Raw genomic sequence first — 20,464 nt, forward strand, 5'->3', positions numbered from 1 at the left:
CCAAACCTGCACCTAATAGTGCTCTCAGAGTACTGCTTGATCCAGGCATGAATTGACTGTAAAACAAATCCTCCCAGGAAAGTCCTGTCTTCAGAGGAAACAGTGATTGACTGGAGAGAGGACATCTACCACATTCCAGGCCATCTGCAGAGTCACTCCTCTCTGCTGCCACCAAACCACACCTATCTACAGCTATGCTCTGTCACTTTATCCCCTCACCTTATTCTCTAGGTGACTTTTACCTTATCAGATGTCCTTCCACATCACCAAGGTCCTCAAGATCCCATGACGTTCATCTCTGGAGCTGCTGGTCCGCACCAGCCCATCAGCTTGGCCCCACTCTGACACGTGCCACAGCCAAGGCTCCTGCCCTGCCCAAGGCGGTTTGCAGTCTTGATCCTACCCCATTGCAAAGCAAAAAGCCCTCACACAGCTCAAGTGGCAACATTAGCTCCAACTTCTTGGAGAGGATCTAAGAAATCCCATTGAAATATCAGAATTTTACAATACCCAGAGGTAAATTTTGCGACAACCCCGTACAGACAGGCTCGGCAGGGACAGAATCACAGAATCTTCAAGGTTGGAAGGGACCTTTGAGATCATCGAGTCCAACCACAAAAAAAAAAACAAAAACAAAAAACCACCACACACCACACCCACCCACAAACAGACACAAACCAACAATCTCGGGCACTAGAGCATGCCCTGAAGTGCCGTGTCTACACGTTTCTTAAATACCTCCAGGGATGGTGACCCCACCACCTCCCTGGGCAGGCTGTTCCAGTGCCTGACCACTCTCTCAGTAAAGTCATTCTTCCTAATATCTAATCTAAACCTCTCCTGCCCCAACTTCAGACCATTTCCTCTGGTCCTGTCATTATTCCCTTGGGAGAAGAGGCCAACACCCACCTCTCTACACCCTCCTTTCAGGGAGTTGTAGAGGGCAATGAGGTCCCCCCTCAGCCTCCTCTTCTCCAAACTAAACATGCCCATGAAAGAGCACAACCATTAGGAACTCCCAAAACTGCCCTTCCCTGGTTTTTTCCACTTGCAGATTCCCAAACCTACGTGTTTGTGCTGGAATCCCGGGACGAAGAGAGGTGGCTATGGGTGGCTGGGTTCCGGGCACTTGGGCTGTCACAGACGAGCACGCTCGTGCGTGCCACATGTACGGGCTTTATGAGCACCGTGAAAGCATTTCAATATTTAACCTGCAGAAGATTTAATGCAGACCATCCAGGAGAGCGGGGGTTTATAAAAGCCTCCCGAGCCCCCGAGCAGCAGCAGCTGGGAGCTCCCAGGCATCAACCACTTATTGCTTCAGCCGATGGATATGATAATAAGGATCTGTTTTTCCCTTAATTTAAACTATGCCTATTTATGCGCCGCTGACTGAAAAGGACAGTGAATTAAAGTGCACATGAAAGAAAATCATAGCCCTCAGCGCTGGCTCTCAAACACTCTTTTAAGTCTGTTTGATGAAGGGCTGCTATATTTTGTCACCGAGCGCAATCGGCTCGATTATCACTTCTTTGTTTTGAACACCCACCTCCGAAGTCATTAAATACTTGCTTCTTAATGAGAATAGATTGGTTTTGGCCAATAAATCACTTAAATGCCATCTGCCAAAGAAAAAAAGGAATTCAAAGCGCCAAATTCCCCCAACTCCTTTTTGCATATTTTCCCCTCGGTTTCGGATTTAGAGAGAAAAGACGTTTGTATAATCCATCAACGGCAGCTTTCTCCTGGGGGAAGTGTGAACAGGCCACAGAAAAGGCTCCAGTTGGCTTTGACTTGCAAAACCACTTCATGGACTACTTTGAAACAATTCAGTCAGCGGGATACGAGCTCTGTATATTGGTGTTGCCCCAGATTGTTTTGTTTTTATTCATAAGATTATTTCAGTGAAAACAGGCTGACTGAAGCTTAATTTTACTAGCAATTGTTAAATAATTCAATACCCATCTTTTCTGTCTCTTTAATGCCGCTGCAAAATCAAAACCCTTCACAAATTAAAGGCCAAATCCTGTTTACTCTTTCCTTTTCTAAAGCAACTTTGACATCAAGAAAAGCTGTTTTTGTGACTTGGGTGCAGATTAAAAGTTCTGTCAGTGCAAGTATTTACTTTATGATTTTTTAAGTCAGGAGCATGCTTTTTTTAATTATTTATTTTTAATCAAAATACTTCTCCTATATAAAGCTTTAAAAATATAACGGCAAATGCTTCCAGTATGGCCAGTTTGCTTTCACTGTGGAAATTAATTACATCAACATTTTATACCAATAAACTATGATGCCCTTCAGGAAGGAAGATTTGCTCCCTGCACTCTCAGCCTCCTGAAGGGACAAGCCCGCAGGCTAATTGTCCCTCACCAGGTTTTAGAGTCTCTTCAGGAAGAACCCCTGCTGACTGGGCGCTCAAAGCAGGACTTGAACCTTTACCTGTGGTAACACCTTCAGTTTGGCAAGGAGCGGTGGTTTTGATGAATACAAGCTCTGACTCAAGGCTACGAAGGTCTCCTGGCCACACGGGGAGTTAAATCTCCACCAAGGTGGCCTGAAGGCTCAGGACTCAAGGAATTGGTCTCCTCCACCCCAGGAGAACCACAGCTTTCTCCCAAGCAGCTATTTAATACTGCGCCCAAATCTCACTCCATGCTCCAAAATGGTCTACCTAAACAGTGCACAGATGCTGCCTTTTGAAGGTCGCTTGGCCAAACTGGCCCAGCATGAGCCTATTCGGGTCCCTCCATTGTGTCCATACAATGAGACACCGGGGTCTATGACGACAACATTGGCCATGATGTTCAGAAGCTGCAGAAACATTGATCCTTCACTTGAGAAGCTTTTCTCTAATTTACAGGAAAATCACAGGGCTGGTGGGGTCCACTCCTAAACCCTGGTGTTTGGTGGGAACCTTGCCATGGTTCAATGAGGTTTGGATCAACCCCAGCTTCTGGATGCAGCCAACATTTGCAATGCCAAGGAAAGTCTTAAAAAAATCAAAAGATATTCCGAAATAAGATGCACACTAACACACACAGAGACAGCTGACCATCGCATGGGCTACCACTAACCATCTCCATATGCTTCAGTCTCAGGTGCACCCTCAGCAGAGGCTTTATAGTCTTTCAGGAACTGGCATAAATCTGTTCATCTTGTAAAATCTGACACTATTACAAATTATTAGACACCCTTCTTTTACGCTTTGCACTAAATTATGGAACACTAAAAATGACCAGACGAAGAATTCATCATAAAAAGGCATGACACCAGCGATCTGAGCTTCCAAACCTCCAAAGCTCACAGCAGGTTTCTTGCACCACAGGGAGTCTCTGTGATGTTTAATAGTTTAAAATTAGCACACCAGTGAGTAAAAGTCACTTTGTACAGTGAATTGGGGTTCACTTCTCCCCAATACCTTTAAAATCAAGAAAATCAATTAAATGTTTTGTGGGGGTTTTTTTAATTTGTGGTCTCAAATCATCACCAAAAAAACCCCATGACTGAAAGGAAAACCCAAACTGAGAAAACTGAAAAGGTTCCTGTCAAAGTACTTTTGCAGCTGGTAAAGCACTTGATGGCTGCAATTTAATCTGGAGATGGATGACAAAGTTTATTGAGGTCACAATTCTGACCTAAATCTTCCCTCTCCCAGGCCTGGAGCCCAAACAAGACTGCCCAAAATTAAATACTGATGGAAAAACATCCCTTCATTTCTTTTTCTGTTAGCTTGTTTTCAAGCTTTCAAAGACCTCTCTTCTGACCTGTGCCAGCCAGGAGTAACCAGATCTTACATTTAAGGGCTTGGAAGCACAAGTTTCCAGCAACCACTGGAGTTAAGGATGGCTGGGGTTTGATTTATTCAGATGTTTACATGAGAAGATGCTTGCAGAAGCTCTCCTTCCAGAAGCACTAACAGAACCTTGCCTGTGGCAGAACACCCATGATATTCCCCGGCAGGTCTCAGGTCCAGGGCAATATACTTTGAGGGATTTTTGCCACAAACGTGACAGTGGGACATTGACCCCCTGGCCATGCCACAGCCAACTGCAGCAAGTACAGGGCTTGGAGGGGAATCAGGCATCAAGGAACAGAAGTTCTTCCAGCTGCTTATGAAAAGAGGCTTTAGAGATGGTTCCCCAGTACCATTGCTTTATCTCTGTTTGATTTAAATTTTATGCGAAGCCACTGAAGAGCTCCGCAAGCGTTCTGCAGCTGTTGTGACATTCACACACATCCGATCCCTCTGAGCAGACACCTGCACACAAGGATCTTCCCAGACATTCCAGGTGAGCTTTCCAAACGCAAGTTATCACCATCACCCCACGTCTGGCTCCTATGGAAATCAGCTTCCCCTTGGCTTCCAAAGCAGCCACGCCAAAGCAGCGAGAACGTCTTACAACTGTCTTCCTACAGAAACGGGAATTTTCCTGCCATTTCCTGCCACACTAATTAAAAAAAAAAAAAAAAGTCAGCATTTTGTATGAACAGTTTTCTAAGAAGTTTGGCATTTTTCAAAACAAGCCAACAGAAACCAAGGAAATAATCTTTGAAATTCTGCCCTGTCCTCACATGTCACCTGTGGTTAACAGTCTGCAATGTCTCTGAGTTGCTGGATGCCTCCTGATAAACTGTCACACTGAGTACTCAAATGCTGACGAAAATATTTATAACAGTTTAAGCAGACCTGTCTAAACCTATTTATTGAGGTCTGGATGTGCTGCTGTAACACGCTCATCCCTGCAAAGGTGAGGATGCAGGAACAAGTTGTCTCAGGGGTGAAGATCCACTCACATCATTCTGCAGGGCTGTAGGGGTTATTCCTGAGAACTGTTTTACTCCTGTGGCTATTTCAAGGTTTCTGCATATCCCATATCCAAAAATTTCAGGCTGTAACAGTTGCCTGGAAGAAGTCTCAGCAGTTAGACTAAAAGAGGACAGAACGTGCCATTTATTAAATTAAAATAAAGAAAACACCAAGTTTTTGTGCTTTTGAAAGCCATCGTGGGATGATGGCTGATGGAAGCACTAAGAAAAAAAAAATAGTTATGGGCTCTGGAACTAATATGTGCATATAAACATAAATATATATAATAATAATATCACCACAAATCCCTATGGTCTTTCTGCAAGTGAAATGCACAGCAACCAAAGCGGGAGACCTCAACACCATTTGCAGCCTACGACTGAGAATAGCTTCTATTAAACACCACAAGCATTTTGTTAAGTAGTAGAATTAGACACCTTGTCTCTGCTCACATGCCATATTCAATAGCTTAAAACCCCTCTGTTGTTTTCCATCTTGACCTCTGTATCATTTACACAGCTGAGATGAGAGTTTGCTCTTTCATAAGTAGGTTGCAAGAGCAGATCCATTAACATTTTTGAGGCTGAAATAACAGGTAATTGGGTGGGTTAATTCAAATTATTTTCATCTTTAAAAACCCCCAAACCTAACAGCCTTTCTATTCTTTTACAATCCATAACTCTCAAAACCGATTTCCTCCTCACAGTGATCTTAATACTAATTAAATGAGCTTTTGTCTTCCAACATCAGTAAAGATTAAGTACCACATAAAACAGCTGCAGCGAAGCCCCATCCAACGAGCAATTTAACATGGTAGCTGGTTCCCGGCTGGCACCCCGCAGGCTTGGAAAGAGGCTTCTTCATCATCTCCCAAGTCATCTGAGGACTTCTTCAGCCCCAGCACGTTATGGGGGGTTGCTAACTAATGGAGTTATTCACCAGGGCTTTTGCGTCTTGGACTCAACCGATCCACCTAGCCAAGTGTGGAAAACGCAAAGAGAAAGCCAGGAAATGCATCATATTCTAAATAATCTGTCACTTGGGAATGGTGGGGTCACGGCACTGTCGATGGACCCACCAACCAAGCAGCAAAGACTCAAGTTGCTTTTCTCTCTGCTGGGATACGTGAACTGCTGCCAGTAGAAAAGCGCAATGACCCCAATTTCCATGCTCAGGTAAGTGTCCCTTGTCCCCATCACTGCTTAATATGCACTATCTGCTCGCTTGGCTTCTTGGAGAGACACAGATGCAAGAGTGCATTTAATTGTTTTCCTGAATCAGACCCCCAGAGCCATCAATATCTCACACATGTAATTATAAATCATGAGTCTTGCAACCAAAGCGCAATCAGCACATCTAGCCATAAATCTTCCAGATATCAGCAAGTTCTCCAAAGCTGCTTTTTGACAAAACCTGATGCAGCATGAACTAAATAAGTCAGGCAGAAGAAGCCGCTGGCGCTGAGGTTCGCAGCCTACCAGAGCCGCTGCAGCAGCAGACGGGCTCTGGACTCCACGCTGGAGGAAAGCGATGCCATCCAGAAGGACCTGGACAGGCTGGAGAAGTGGGTCTGTGCAAACTTCATGAAGTTCAACAAGGCCAAGTGCAAGGTCCTGCTCCCAGGCCACAATCCCAAGCACAAATCCAGGCTGGGCAGAACACGGCTGGAGAGCAGCCCTAAGGAGAAGGACTTGGGGGTGTTGGTGGATGAGAAGCTCAACATGACCCGGCAACGTGCACTGCCAGCCCAGAAAGCCCCCTGCACCCTGGGCTGCATCCCCAGCAGTGTGGCCAGCAGGGCAGGGGTGGGGGGCGTGGAATTCTGCCCCTCCGCTCTGGGGAGACACACACACACCCCCCCCCGCAGTGCTGCATCCAGCTTTGGGAGTCCTCAGCACAGGAAGGACATGGAGCTGTTGGAGCAGGGCCAGAGGAGACCACAGAGATGCTCCAAGGGCTGGAGCCCCTCTGCTGTGAGGACAGGCTGAGAGAGTTGGGGGGGTTCAGCCTGGAGAAGAGAAGGGAGAAGGCTCCGGGGTGACCCTAGAGCCCCTTGCAGTATCTGAAGGGGGCCTACAAGAAAGCTGGGGAGGGACTCTGGATCAGGGAGGGGAGCCATAGCATGAGGGGTAACAGTTTGACACTGAAAGAGGGGAGATTTAGATGAGATCTCAGGAAGAAATTCTTTACTGTGAGGGTGGTGAGACCCTGGCCCAGGTTGCCCAGAGAAGCTGTGGCTGCCCCATCCCTGGAGGGGTTCAAGGCCAGGTTGGATGGGGCTTTGAGCAACCTGGTGTGGTGGGAGGTGTCCCTGCCCAGGGCAGGGGGTGGGACTGGATGGTCTTTAAGGTCCCTTCCAACCCAAACCATTCTGTGATTCTAAGCCCAAAAAATTCACGCTCTGCCAAGTGGGAAATGAATCATTCCTGCAGATCATGGGAACACAGACCTCGCCCTGGGATACCTCATGGCTAGATCAAGATATCAATCTGCAATTTCACAGCATTATGGAAGACCTCTTTTGGACTTCCCATAGGACACGGAAAGCATCAGTTGTCTTCCGTTTCTTGTTAACACACAGGTTTTCTGGACTCTCAGTAAATGCTGGTCAATGTATATCATGAATAAAGGAGGACTGGCTGCATCCCCTAAAGCAAAGTATGTCCAGATGTGTAATGAAAACATGTATTCGTCTATACACACACATCAGCACCATTTGAACTGGGAAATCAAAACATCTCTGCAAGAGCTCATGTTGATGAAGATCAGGATCTATACGCTGAACGTTTCAAATGTCACTTACTGTCTCTGCCTCTTCTGTGAGCACTAATTTAGACATGATACATTACGCTGTAATCACAATTTTATCTGCTGGGCAGTGGTAGCCGGAGGAAATCTGTAAGCCTGGCAAGGAAAGCCTAGAAAGCCTAGCTGTGAAACGCACGCACAACCAAGTGTGAAGATTGAGGGTATCTTTGTGTATCAGGATTTTAAATGTTAATGGGAAAAAAAAATACAAAAGAAGATGTATTACAGAATACAGGTATTACACTGGCATCCCTCCTAGGCATTGAGAGAGACTATTTCTTGTAGGGAAATTATTGGATAAAGCAGGAGCCTGGAGCCAGTTTGAGACTGGGCCATATTTCAGATGGGTTTCATGCCATCAGCTCTCTTTGCCTGGATAATTATATCTTGTGAATTATCCATGAGAGAAAATTGCCTCCAAAGGCATTCTCACAGCTGTCTGTCTCCAGTCTCCGCTGCCGAGGGCTCGGCAGGGGCTGACACATCGGGGGCTCACAAATGCTGGAGCTCCCCTCGTGGGCAGGGAAACCTCTCCTGGGGCCGCTATAGTCCCCACACAACCAGAGAGTACAACCGAAAAAAAGAAAAAAAAAAAAGGAATAAACGAATAAACTGCCTTACTTTGCTCCCAGTCTTTTATCTTAAAAGGTCTCTAAAAAACTAATGTACCTCTGTACACTATAATTTCAGAATTTCCTCTAATCCCATGCATAATTACATGGAGTACTGCACTGGTATCCCTTTCGTGCAAATATTGCCATAAAGTGCATAGTTTTCATAGCATTATATGACAAAAAAAATCACTGTAGTCATTTATTCCTGGTCTGTATGTGGTTACACAACATAATGCAATGAGACAGTATTTTTCATTAGCTTTTTGTTGTGGATACTACCCATTTATCTTTCTCATAATCCTTCCCCCAGTGCATGTTAACAACGTTATTTTAGTAAGTTGTTTAATTATTTAACATCCCTGGGAGGCTACTGGTTGGTTAGAGAGTCCTCTCCCAGAGCAGGCTTCCACCCTGACTCCCTTTAGCCCCCCGAGAGCCGAATCCCACAACCCGTGGCCTCACACACCAGCATCCACGTTACAGGTGCCTTTAACGAAGACAAGGGGGATGATCACGACGTGCATCCTTGTTGCTGCCAGTCAAGTGTCTCCGTAAGCCCACTCTGATTCCTAATCCATCCATGGTTCAACTCAGCAGCGCTCAAGCGCTGAGCAGGCAGAGCCTTGGGGTTGCCGTGGGGCTCACGGGGCATCACTTGCTCCAAGGTTGTCCCCAAAAAGGGACCCAACTGGTGCAGAAAGGCTGCAGAAAGCCCAGAACGCACTGATAAACTTCTTGCACCTCCCAGCTCCTCCTAAGCAGCAACTCTTTGCAATCTGCTTACTTACAGAAATATGATGCTCAGTATCCCATCCACATTTTAGCACCACCCATAGATATTTTTTTGAAAGATTAAAACAAGCTCCAGAGCAACCCAATACAAAGTTCTGCCCAACGGAAGACAACTCCCACAGCAAACCCTTTGTTTCTCCAGCAGTACGTGAAGCCTCCAGGCAGCCCTCACTCGGCAATACCTGCTGCCTCTCAGCACTGAACCAAGGAGAAAGAAGAGCGTTGGTGGATCTGCGGACATGTCCAACATCCCTGTGACCCATTTACACTCCTGCCTTGGTGGCCACCTTTATAAACTAGTTCATATCTGGGGAGCCTGGAGCAAAGCTACATCCTAAAAAGCCTCCATCGTCCTTGCATTAGGTCCTCACCTCCCCATTCTGCCTCTTCACAGCCATCCAACCCTTCAGCTGCCCGTAGCTCTCCTCCTCACTCCCTCACTCTTCCCCATCTCTCCCTTCTCAGCTCCCCTGCCATCAAACACCACCTTCCACGGAGAAGCTCATCCCTCCCCATCTCCCTCTGCCACACCTTAACCTAAAACTGAAATTAAAACTACATTCTTGGAGGACAGTAGAACAGAAGGTCACGTCATACATTTAAATGCTGTATTTGGATGGGTCCCGTTCCCTCAGCACACCTTGTCTGCCAGTTTTTGAACCACAGCAAGGTCCTGGGGTGGTGTCACGGTCACAGAGGACATCTCATATGGCCAACACCTGACTGTTTAACAAAACCACAGCAGTTTAGTCCAATAAAAGAGGTTGCTCTTCCCTGTAACACTTTGACTTTCACATCCACTGGCTGAGAGGCTCATCCCAACAGAGACCCTCCACTTTTATCACCCTCCAAAGGATTTGGGCACCAGAGCAGCAGGGATAGCCAGTGCTCACACCTCGCTGGCAAAGGCTTTTGAATTCCTCAGCTTCACCTTCTGTACACCCCAGCCATCCTCAAACAAGCCCAGAAGCCTGCATTTGGTTAAAATAACTGTTTATTCCTCCAAGACTCAATTCCCGCCCAGAATAAACTGTCAATTTAGCCACTGATGGCTGAATATGCTGTCTGGAACACGAGAGCCCAAAGGAATAAAATAGGTTTCTCTGTAAATGGGAATAGACCTAATTTCACCTTCCAGGGACTGTATCATTGAACAGAGCACAGATATTCTAGTTCATGATTCACATCAGGCATGGGTTTGCACATGTGCATCTCTTACATGCTTGAGGACAAGCCTTCTCCATATTATTAGGAGCAATTTATCCTATTCACCCGACCAGGAAACCACTCCTGATCTGAGCATCGCATCAGATATTCCGGGGCTGAAGGGGAAACCACTGACCCCTGCAGACAGGGCAGCCCCAGCCTCCCCCTCCCCACCCCGATGTATTCCCTCCCTCCGGCTTTGTTTCTGTCCCAGTAGGTTCATCCTGCACCTCAGGTCTGGGGGGCCTGGGGCAACATTTCAGAGCTGCCGACCCTTTAACTGAAGAGTTAGAACTACCTAAGATATATTTTTACAAAGTTTCCCCTGAGAGCAGATAGACCTTTTGTTCAAGAAAACACAGTGCCGTATTTCATGAATCCACGCTCAGTTCATTACACAGGAATAATCACCTCATTCCTTGTGATTTGCAAAACCTTAATGTTGTAATTAAATGTAAAGCAACTTTGTCCTGTGCAGTTAAAGATAAGACCGTACAAATCTATACAGTTCCTATACTTTCCCAATGATTTTGCATATTGCTACCAAATAATACCCCTTTCCAAGTCCCTTTGCCTTATCAAAACCCCTCTGGGCTTGTGTCACAGCCTTCCCCACCCAACTCCCGTTGTGATGCCGTATCCAACCCCTCCAACCTGCCTTCCTCACTCTCTCTCTCTCTGCGTTTCGCCTCCCTGTACCTCGCTGGCAGCGAGACGCTGGGCTCCGTGACCTACCTGATGGGCAGGGAGGGGTCCCCGGCATCCCACCAGTCCTTGGGGGGGCTGATGTACATGCACCACAGCTCCCAGCTGTACCCGTGGGCAGAGTTCTCATAGCGCTGCACCTCGAAGTTGTCCTGCTTGATGTTGTCTATGGAGGGAAGAATGACCCTCTTCCGATTCTCCTGAATTCGTGAAAGTACCGGCTCAGCCCTGAGTGGTAAATAAAAGAAAAGGGTGGGAAAAGATTGTTAATTTCTCCCATAATTTGCAGATGGACACTGTAGCTTTCGTACAGCGTGTACACTTAAATGAGGGTAAGAAAACAGGCGTTCTTGTCACCATTCTGTTAACAAAAAGGAATAATGCAGAATCCTCTCTGCTCCCATTCACAAGTGGCATCGTCTCTTCAGGGTGACACAGCAGAACCCAGCCTGAGGAGCCCAGGGACTGTCACGAGTGGCCTCAGACCCCATCGCACCAGCCTCTGTCTCACCCCTCCCCTCCCCGTGCTTTTGTGGGCACGGACATCGCACCGAGGCACAGCGCTCGCGCTGCCGAGTTTAAAAGGTTATTTCACAGAATCACAGAATATTTTTGGTTGGATGGGACCTTTGAGATCATCAAGTCCAACCAACAAAAAAAAAAAACAAAAAAACCCCTTTTATTCTTATGAAGAAAGGCTGAGAGAGCTGGGACTCTTTAGCCTGGAGAAGAGAAGGCCGAGGGGAGACCTTATCAATGCTTATAAGTATCTGAAGGGTGGGTTGAAGGAGGAGGGAGCCAGACTCTTTTCAGTGGTTGCCAGTGAGAGGACGAGGGGCAATGGGCACAAGCTGGAACATAGGAGGTTCCACTCAAATACGAGAAGAAACTTCTTCCCGGTGAGGGTGCCAGAGCCCTGGAACAGGCTGCCCAGGGAGGTCGTGGAGTCCCCGTCTCTGGAGATTTTCAAGACCCGCCTGGATGCAGTCCTGAGTAACATGCTCTGACATGCTCTGGGCAATCCTGCTTCAGCAGGGGAGTGGGACTAGATGATCTTTATGGTCCCTTCCAACTCTAAAAATTCAGTGAAATTCAGTGAAAAAAAAAAACAAAACAAAAAAACTTTTCGGAAAGGCTTTGCCGAGCTCCATCAGCCACGAGGGAGACGCTGCGAGAGGCTTCAGCGCTTCCTCTTGACGGGACTTCCCACCCAGGCACGTCCCTGGCATGGAGCTGCCATCGCAGCACAGGGGACGGGGGCCAGTTGCCACGCACGGAGATCAGGTAGCCACAGCCCTGCAGGTCTGGGGAGGTTCAGTGCTCTCCACAACTGACTACACAAATTCACGGACCGGCCGGAGCTCTCAGCGCAAGGAAAGGGCTATTTTCACAAACTAAGGCGTTAAGCTGTGGAAATGAATTAAAGTCTGTGAAACTGGACCTTATCTTTTCCTGCAGGGCTAGTACACCATGTTTTCTCTGCTGTGCTGATTTTAAAAAAAAAAAAAAAAAGCATTATTAAATAATAATTCCATATTGTAAAGTTTCCAATTTTCAAAATTTCCATGTTTTTAACCTGAGCTTTCCAGACATCTTTATTAAGGTAGCAACAAAAGCAGCCAATCCATGAAATAGGGGCCAGTTCTGCGGCACGTACCGACTGTACAGCCAGGAGCAGCTGGGAGAAGGTGCTCCATGAACACCTGGAGACGCTTTCCATACAAGACCTATGGACCATCAAAAGAAACAGACCCAAGACGGACAACAAGGAGTTAGCTCTTTTCAGAGTGGGTAGTTGAGCTGCAGAGCACCTTTCCCAAGGATGCTGTGAGTGCATGAAGTTTACAAGGGCTTGATGGGCAACAGGTAAAAACTCATGAGAAATGCAGTGAGGGTTGCTACATACACAGAAGCCATATCTGCTTCGCATCAGCACATCAGTGGACTTCAGTAGGGTGCTCTGAAGGATTACTGTACGTGCTAGCCCTACCCGTACGTGCTGTCCCAGGCTTCCAGCTGTGGTTACTGGCACAACAGGAGGATAGACGGGCTCTTGGTTGGCTGCAACACGGCTGCTCTCATCTACCTCTGTTCCACCTGGGCAGTTCTCCTGTGAACAGCCTGATGCGCATCTGCAGGGTGACTGTGCACAGATCCCCATGCTGTCACGCACGGGTGGGAATCCTGCATGAAAACACCATCCATGGGCTGGGAAGCCTGGCTTGAAACCTCCCCTTCTGTAAAGCAAGGCCATGAAGGATGCATTTTGTTTAAAACATGCTTTAACTAGTCCAGACTGCCCTCAAATCCAAAAAAAACATGGCCTTGGGCAGAGCAGGGTAAATTCTTGAAAGTGGGACTATCTGAGGGTCTTTTTTAACTTGGAACACACTTTTGAGGAAACAAATATGGACTCTACAGCTACAAAATTCAGTTCTGGGACATTCAAAGGTGCCCAGAGCAGGGGGTGTACAGCCTCACCTCTGCAGCCCTGTGCAGACCACTGATGGTCCTGGGGTCAGTCTACCAACACGAGGAGGAACTCGCACTCCCAGTGCCTCCAGCGACAGCGGTGGGTACAGAACACTAGAGTGAGTCAAGCCTGGGCTGCAGAAAAGCTCACTCTCTATCCCTAGAAAAGACGTTTCAAGAGCTCAGTAAATGGGAGCTTCCTCTGTGTATCAATAAGATCAGGTGTGAGGAATTCACAGCCCAAAGAGAAGAATGTTTGGTTGGGAACACAGATACCAACATAAGAAATGGCTCCTAAATACACCCTTCAGCCTTGTTGTCATTACAAAGAACTCAGTAATTGAGCAGAACTCCCTGTCTGCAGCTGCCACAGCATTTTTCTTGTGATGTTACACTGTTCAAATTAGACACAAGTTAGTGTCCTCTACCTCCGCTTTTCTAAACATGGACCATTTACCTTCTACACTTGGTTAGAGAGAGAAAAAAATAAATCACTTGGGCTTCTCTCATGATTTAGACTCAAGTTTAAGCCACTAGAACTCAAATGTTTCGAATCTCTATGAAAAAATCCTTATGAAACACCTTTCACTGCTTCTGTACCTCTGCACTTATTCTAAGCTGCAGAAGAAACAAATCAATCTAAAACATCTAAGGCTTCCCCAGTGGGATCCAGCTGCAAAGGGCAAGGAAGCAGGAAGCACGTTCTCTTTCCATCCCTTGCTGCCTGGGCTTTTTAAAACTTACAGAAATTATTTAGGGCTCAGGGAACGGGAAATCAACCTGAAAAATATAAACGGGGAGGGAGGTGGAGGGTGGGTGCACACATAAAAGGAGGGAGTAGAAAATGATTACAGGAAAGAAGGGCAAGGACGGATTTCCCTTGTATCCTCCCATCATATCCCATCAGCGGCCATTCAGTACAGAAGGAAGATGGGATTTATAAGCCAGCTGACTTGTTTGCAAACACATCCTTACAAAATGATGGATTGTCCCTTATTTTAATGTATCACACACACACAGAGCCTCTAACCGAGCCCCGGTCAAGCACCTACCAGCCAGCAGTGAACTCCACGTGGGCATCAAAAAATCCAGTGATCTGGCCAGTGGCAGCTTTCCAGCCTTCAATACGAGCTCGGATAAGGCCTTCCCTCTTCTGGTTGCGCACCACCTTCACCAGCCCCGGGTATCGCTTATTGACGTATTCTTCCAGCGGCGCCTTCAGTTCCTCTAGAGAAAAAGTGCCAGAGAACCCATTGAAAAGGTGCAACAACTTTCAGCTAAAATAAACCCACTTTACTGATGGATGCGAGCATAACATACTGGAGCCACACATCTCTGAACACCACTGGGAGGGACAGTCTCAATCCGTTTAGTCTCAATCAATCCTGATTTGTAAAAGACTACCTGATGGTGTACTGACTACAACCCTTATAACGAAATGCACTGTAGCCAAAAACATTGATGTTGGACAACGAAGGAGCCCAAATGCCATCTTCAGAGGCAAAGGGCAACAAGAGGTCATCTAGATTGCTTTGCAATACCTGGGTACCGCCCCACCACTTTCTATTCTTGTAGAATAGAAAGAACTCACTGTGGATACCAAACACCAGTGGCTCTGGATTTCTGATAGAGATTTCAGCTGTATGGATTGCCAGAAATGCTGCAAAACCCATCTGAAGTAACTTCAACTACATCAAACTGTGTATGAGCTTCACTATCCTTTTCATTCAGCTTCACTACTACACTCTCAGCATTTGCTGTATGTTTTCCAAGCTTTGCCACTAGAAAAGCTGAAATTCCCCCTGCTTTTATGATGGGATGAAAGAGATTCTTGGCTTCATTCAGAAGATGCTCATTCCACGTATCTTCTGCTCACTGGAAACTGCAGATCGTTTAATTATGTTGTCTCAGCCCGTATGTGTGCGACAGCTGAGAACACAATGGATCTGTCAGCCTGCAGTCATTACCAGCACTGCATTTTTTGATAGGAGTATTGAGTATAAAAGACACACAGGACTCGGAACATGGAAGCATATGAAAGGTTACAATGAGGGGTCAGTACTAGTATGTTTTTTCAACAATTTGGAAAAGTGCTAGTGCTCTGCCAAAAACCTTGGCCCTTTTACTTCCTGGTGCATCTGTTAAATGCATGAAGATATTCCAATGAGAAGTAAAAGCTCAGCCATACCACTGTGCACCAACAAGGACTGTTAACACCATGAAAGCAGCTCCTGGGAACATCTTTTATCCCTAAGAGGTTTGAGGACAGCAGAAAATTAAGATATGGTTCATGACCCTGAAGTATAGTCTACTACCCTTCACATGTACTCTCTCTCCAGAAAAAAAAAAAAAAAAAAGAAAGAAAAAAAAATCAGAAGAAAACTCACCATTAATATAACCCACATGGTAAAATACTTGAGACATGAGCACATGTGCGTTCCTACATGAAGGAAACACGGCAGTGGAGCACAAAAGAATAACCAGACAGTTCCATCTGTGGGTCTCAGCCCGAGAAATCAAAGGAAAATGGATTATCTGTTCCCTTCCCTTCCACGCCTTCTTCCAAGCACATAAAACGTGCTTTCTTCAGACTGCCGTTCTGGGATGGTTCCCCTCACATACCAATTTCCCAAAAGTCTCATTTCAATTTTATGCTGAAGTGGGAATAAAAAGAATAAAGCAAATGAGCCCCTTCCTCAATTCAAAGCATCTGCATCACATTCATACATAACTCAGCAACTTCCATTTCATGCTGAGCCACTCAGAGAAAAACCAGTATTTTATGGAGACAACAACTCTCCCGAATGGTTTTAAGGAGACAGACACACAGATTTTTTGACAGATGAAACCCCAGAGGCACAGAGTGGCATCTCGTGTGTTTTTGTCAGAAGGGAAGTCACTAATGCTGCAGACCACTGCGTTACAGGCTAGACTGAACAATTAAAACAACTTTCAAATGGGAGTTTTCAACTCAGCTAAAGGAAAACAAGAAAGATCTTCATGGGAATTGTCTGAGCAGCTCAAAGGAGAGAATAGCTGTAGTGAAACAGGGGAGAACTGTAACATCATGTCTCAAAGGCAGTGAAGGGTGAAGCTGGAGAGATTCCTATGCCCACCACGTCGTGTAACAGGCAGCTCGTCAGAAACTCCCCAGGGAGCCAGAGCCACGTCCTCCTCCTTCTGAAAGGATGTGGGATGCGAACGGGTGAAGAACCTATCTGCTGAGAGCACAAAGGCCAGTGCAGGACCACCCTGCGCCTGCGAAACGGCAGGAGGTGACCATGGAGAGCCGGGGGAGGAGATGCTCGTGATTAGCATCGTTCTAACCCACCACCCCATTCACCAGCAGAGGCCAGAGTGCCCCTCTCCTGCCTGCAACACGCTACCAGCATCCCTAACGGGCTGCTACCCACATGGAGGAACACTCAAGAGACACGAATCCATCAACCAGACGTGGGAAACATGGTTCCAGACTCTCTCTCCGCTAAGGGCTTCCCGTACAACCTTGCACAGATTTCCAGGCTTTACTCCCTGCCTTCCCTTCCAGCCTGGCTCAGCCTGCAGCACACGCCTTTTGGGTGAGAGTTCACTTTTCTTATGTGCCTGTAAGTAAACAAGGATGGCTGCACATTTGTGGCGGCCTTTGCCAGCCTCTCACCCTCCTGAGCTGGTCCGCAGCCCTGCGGGAGGAGGACACGGTGCAGAGCAGCTGCTGAGCGCTCCTTTGGAATTACGAGACACACACTCGGCGCTCAACTGGGCGTCCAGCCAGCAGGCACAGGGATGGGATGGGGTGGGCTTTGGATTTCATTTCTCAGCACACCCAGAAGTGCAGGTGTGGAAAATGCAGTATTAGGTAACAAAATTGAAATGCGAGTCTCCGGGAGCGCTCTGCAAAACTCCCGTTCAATACCAAGGAGCCTCAGCCCAGGTCTCCCCTTGCCATTGAGTGGGAACCGAACGCGGCAGCGTCGAAAAGCAGCGGTGGAAACCCCTGCTGCAGAGCTGGGTGCAGAGTGACCCCAGCCAGCAGAGCTGCACTGTCAGAGCTCCCCAGTCCCACAGACACTGATCCTGTGGGACCAGACGTGCTCAGCTCCCTCCACATTAACTCCAGGGGGCTGGAAATCATAGAATGGTTTGGGTTGGAAGGGACCTTAAAGCCCATCCAGTCCCACCCCCTGCCCTGGGCAGGGACACCTCCCACCACACCAGGTTGCTCCAAGCCCCCTCCAACCTGGCCTTGAACCCCTCCAGGGATGGGGCAGCCACAGCTTCTCTGGGCAACCTGGGCCAGGCTCTCACCACCCTCACAGCAAAGAATTTCTTCCCCACATCTCATCTCAATCTCCCCTCTTTCAGTTTAAAGCCGTCCCCCCTTGTCCTATGGCTCCCCTCCCTCATCAAGAGCCCCTCCCCAGCTTTCCTGGAGCCCCTTTAGGGACTGGAAGGGGCTCTAAGGTCTCCCCGGAGCCTTCCCTTCTCCAGGCTGAACCCCCCCAACTCTCTCAGCCTGTCCTCACAGCAGAGGGGCTCCAGCCCTCCCAGCATCTCTGGGGCCCCACTCACACACACTCACAACTCACTTGCAAATCTAATCTTAATCCAAGTCACCTGAAGCCATTCCTAATTTCACCCTGCCTTTTCCTTCACTCAGCAGCCGCTTCATGGAGTGCCATTAGTGTGACAGAAAACAACTCGCGGTGGCTCTGACGTGCGCTGTCACGGCGCGTGGCTCCAGGCGGAGGATGCAGAGAGCTGTTGCATTAAGGTCTGTAGCAGCAAAGCTTTTCATCTGTCATATTAACTTAAGAAATGTTTCGTCGCTGACTGCTGTATCTTTGCAGCACGTCCCAGAGCTGGAATCGGAAGGTTGGGAGGTCTGAAGTAGTTTGCCAGGAATTAAATGACTTGCGCTAATGGACAATAGCAGATACCCTCGCTTACGGGAGTCGGTTTTCACACAAACTGGCAACCTGGCTTTTGGATCTGCTATTTTCAGGACTTCATGTAAATTACGGCAGAGGAGAAACCATCTCGCCATCCAGATCTAAACTTGCTGCCTTTCTCCTCACCTCTGCCTTGCATGGGGTCAGAGCGGCGTTTCCGCCCCTTCAGCTCCTTGCTGAAAATGAGAATATCCATTAGATACTGAGCCGATGATAAATTTAGCATGCTAACCAGCCCAGTGTTCATAACCTGAGCCTCTGGATGCAAAGTAATGACAAAGAAAGTCAGGAGTCAAGATGGGAGCTCCCCAGCTTCCCTTCATCCTTCTTAATCAAAGGACCACACACTGAGGCCATGCTCGCGTGAGGTATCTCAGTGGGTGGATCTACACGGGCTACACAACCAGCAGTTTGATCCAAACTAAGCAGTGCGATGGAATCCAGCGACCCCTTTCTCTTCTGTGTCCCATGGCACTCTTCCTCACACATCCTTTGGGGAAGCCCATCCTTCAGAGCACGCCCACAGCATTCTTATGTCACGTGTATCAAGGACGGAATCAGTATTTGCACATGGAGGTATGTGTGAATGTGTGGCCTTTGCCGTTGCATGAGCAACTTCCAGGGAAGAACTGCAGAGAAGAATTCTACTGAAAATGCCAGCGGGTTCAATTTCAGCCCTGCCTTTTGTTCTCCATCTGTCCGTATTGATCTTCACTGAAGGGCAAGTCCAAGGAACTAGAATCCAATAGACCTGTTGCTCTATTAAAAAACCCATCTGCCAGCTGCAATGACTTATGTTACCCATTGCAAAGTACTTTGTCACCTACATGAGCTTTCTGGGAAATAAGCCTGCCAGAGAAATCGAACCACCTGATGCCACTGAAAGTAACCGTGTCACGGACATTAGCCCAGAAGCAACCGCAGGAACATCCACTGCTCAGCGCTCCACACTGCAAATCCTCCCCAAATCCCCCCAGATCCCATTGAAGGCCCCAGAACTAAAGGTGGGAACTCCTTGTTGCCACACAAAGAAAGGAGCAAAGACCAACGGCTCTAGAGGAGCTCGAGGAACTCCCAACAGCAGAAAACGTCTAACAGCAATGCCCAGGTGGTGGCAGGGAGCAGACCGCACCTCCTCTACACCCCTAAAGAAAACAGCGCCATGTTTGCCAGGCTGAGCTGGGTGGGAAAAGTCTACAGAGCCCCGGGCTGTTATCAGAAACCCCGAAGGCTGGAGGACACAGGAGCTGGGGCTGGGAGTGCTCCAGTGCCATGGGAGACACGAGTCCTCCCTCGTCCCACACTCTAGCCTGCCTTGGACCCCAAAGCCATTGTGGCTGGTTTTCTGTGACATGAACTCACAAAAGAAACTCCTTCAATAGGCAATAGATGAATATGAGAATTTTTGCAGTGAGACCGGGAGCCAGGCGAGTCTCTGAAGCTTTGTGCCTGCAAATATTGAAGAGGAAACTGTGAAAAGGGGAGCAGGAGCATGAACCAGTTCTCACAGAGGGGGACAGGCAAAGCTGGTCCCACTGGAGGGACGCATTCGGAGGTGCGTTGGGTGCAAACCTCTGGTTTGTTTGGTCCAGCAAGAGCCAAACCAAGCAGATTTGCTGCTCCCCTCCACGCCTCGGCGGGGCCTGAAAGCCCCAGACCCGAACACCAGCGGGATGGCACCAGGTCAGCTGCAATCAAATGACCCATCCTTAGATTGAGCAACTGGAGTAAGGAGGCGCTTGGGTGGGAGCAGTGCCCAGGAGGAGCTGAGGTACGACTCGGCTTCTTGCAATCCTGCTAAAACCCTCCTCTAAACACAAACGGGGCCAAGGCAACCAGCCAGCTCCCGGGAGAGCACACATGAATTGCTCTCGTTGCTGTTGAAACGAGCTGCGAAACAAGAAAGCGATATATCAAGCCACAGCCGATAACGTTACAGAGAGGTAAATTACAACCCATGGCATGTCTCCCCGAGTGTAGCCAGCTCCTTTAAGCAAGTCTCTTATCCAGAGGTTTGCTTTTACACCTAGAGGTTTGCTTTTCAAAGAGATATTATCCCAGATAAAAAACACCAAAAGACAGACGGAAAAAAAAAAAAATAAATAAAA

The 20,464-nt window shown here is 47.7% G+C and overlaps 1 protein-coding gene across 1 annotated transcript in view; it reads right to left on the reverse strand.

Moving 5' to 3' along the window:
• GALNT17 (polypeptide N-acetylgalactosaminyltransferase 17) overlaps positions 1-20,464 on the reverse strand; it is a 227,173-nt gene that overhangs the window by 119,932 nt on the left and 86,777 nt on the right. Inside the window, exons 4-5 of the mRNA XM_074160603.1 lie at positions 14,460-14,634; positions 10,966-11,163 (exon numbers count right to left, since the gene is read on the reverse strand). Of these exons, the coding sequence (XP_074016704.1) occupies positions 10,966-11,163; positions 14,460-14,634 (373 nt within the window). The remainder of the gene's footprint in view (positions 1-10,965; positions 11,164-14,459; positions 14,635-20,464) is intronic.

The sequence above is a fragment of the Numenius arquata genome, chromosome 18 (genome assembly GCF_964106895.1).
Source record: "Numenius arquata chromosome 18, bNumArq3.hap1.1, whole genome shotgun sequence".
In the NCBI taxonomy this organism is placed as follows: domain Eukaryota; kingdom Metazoa; phylum Chordata; class Aves; order Charadriiformes; family Scolopacidae; genus Numenius; species Numenius arquata.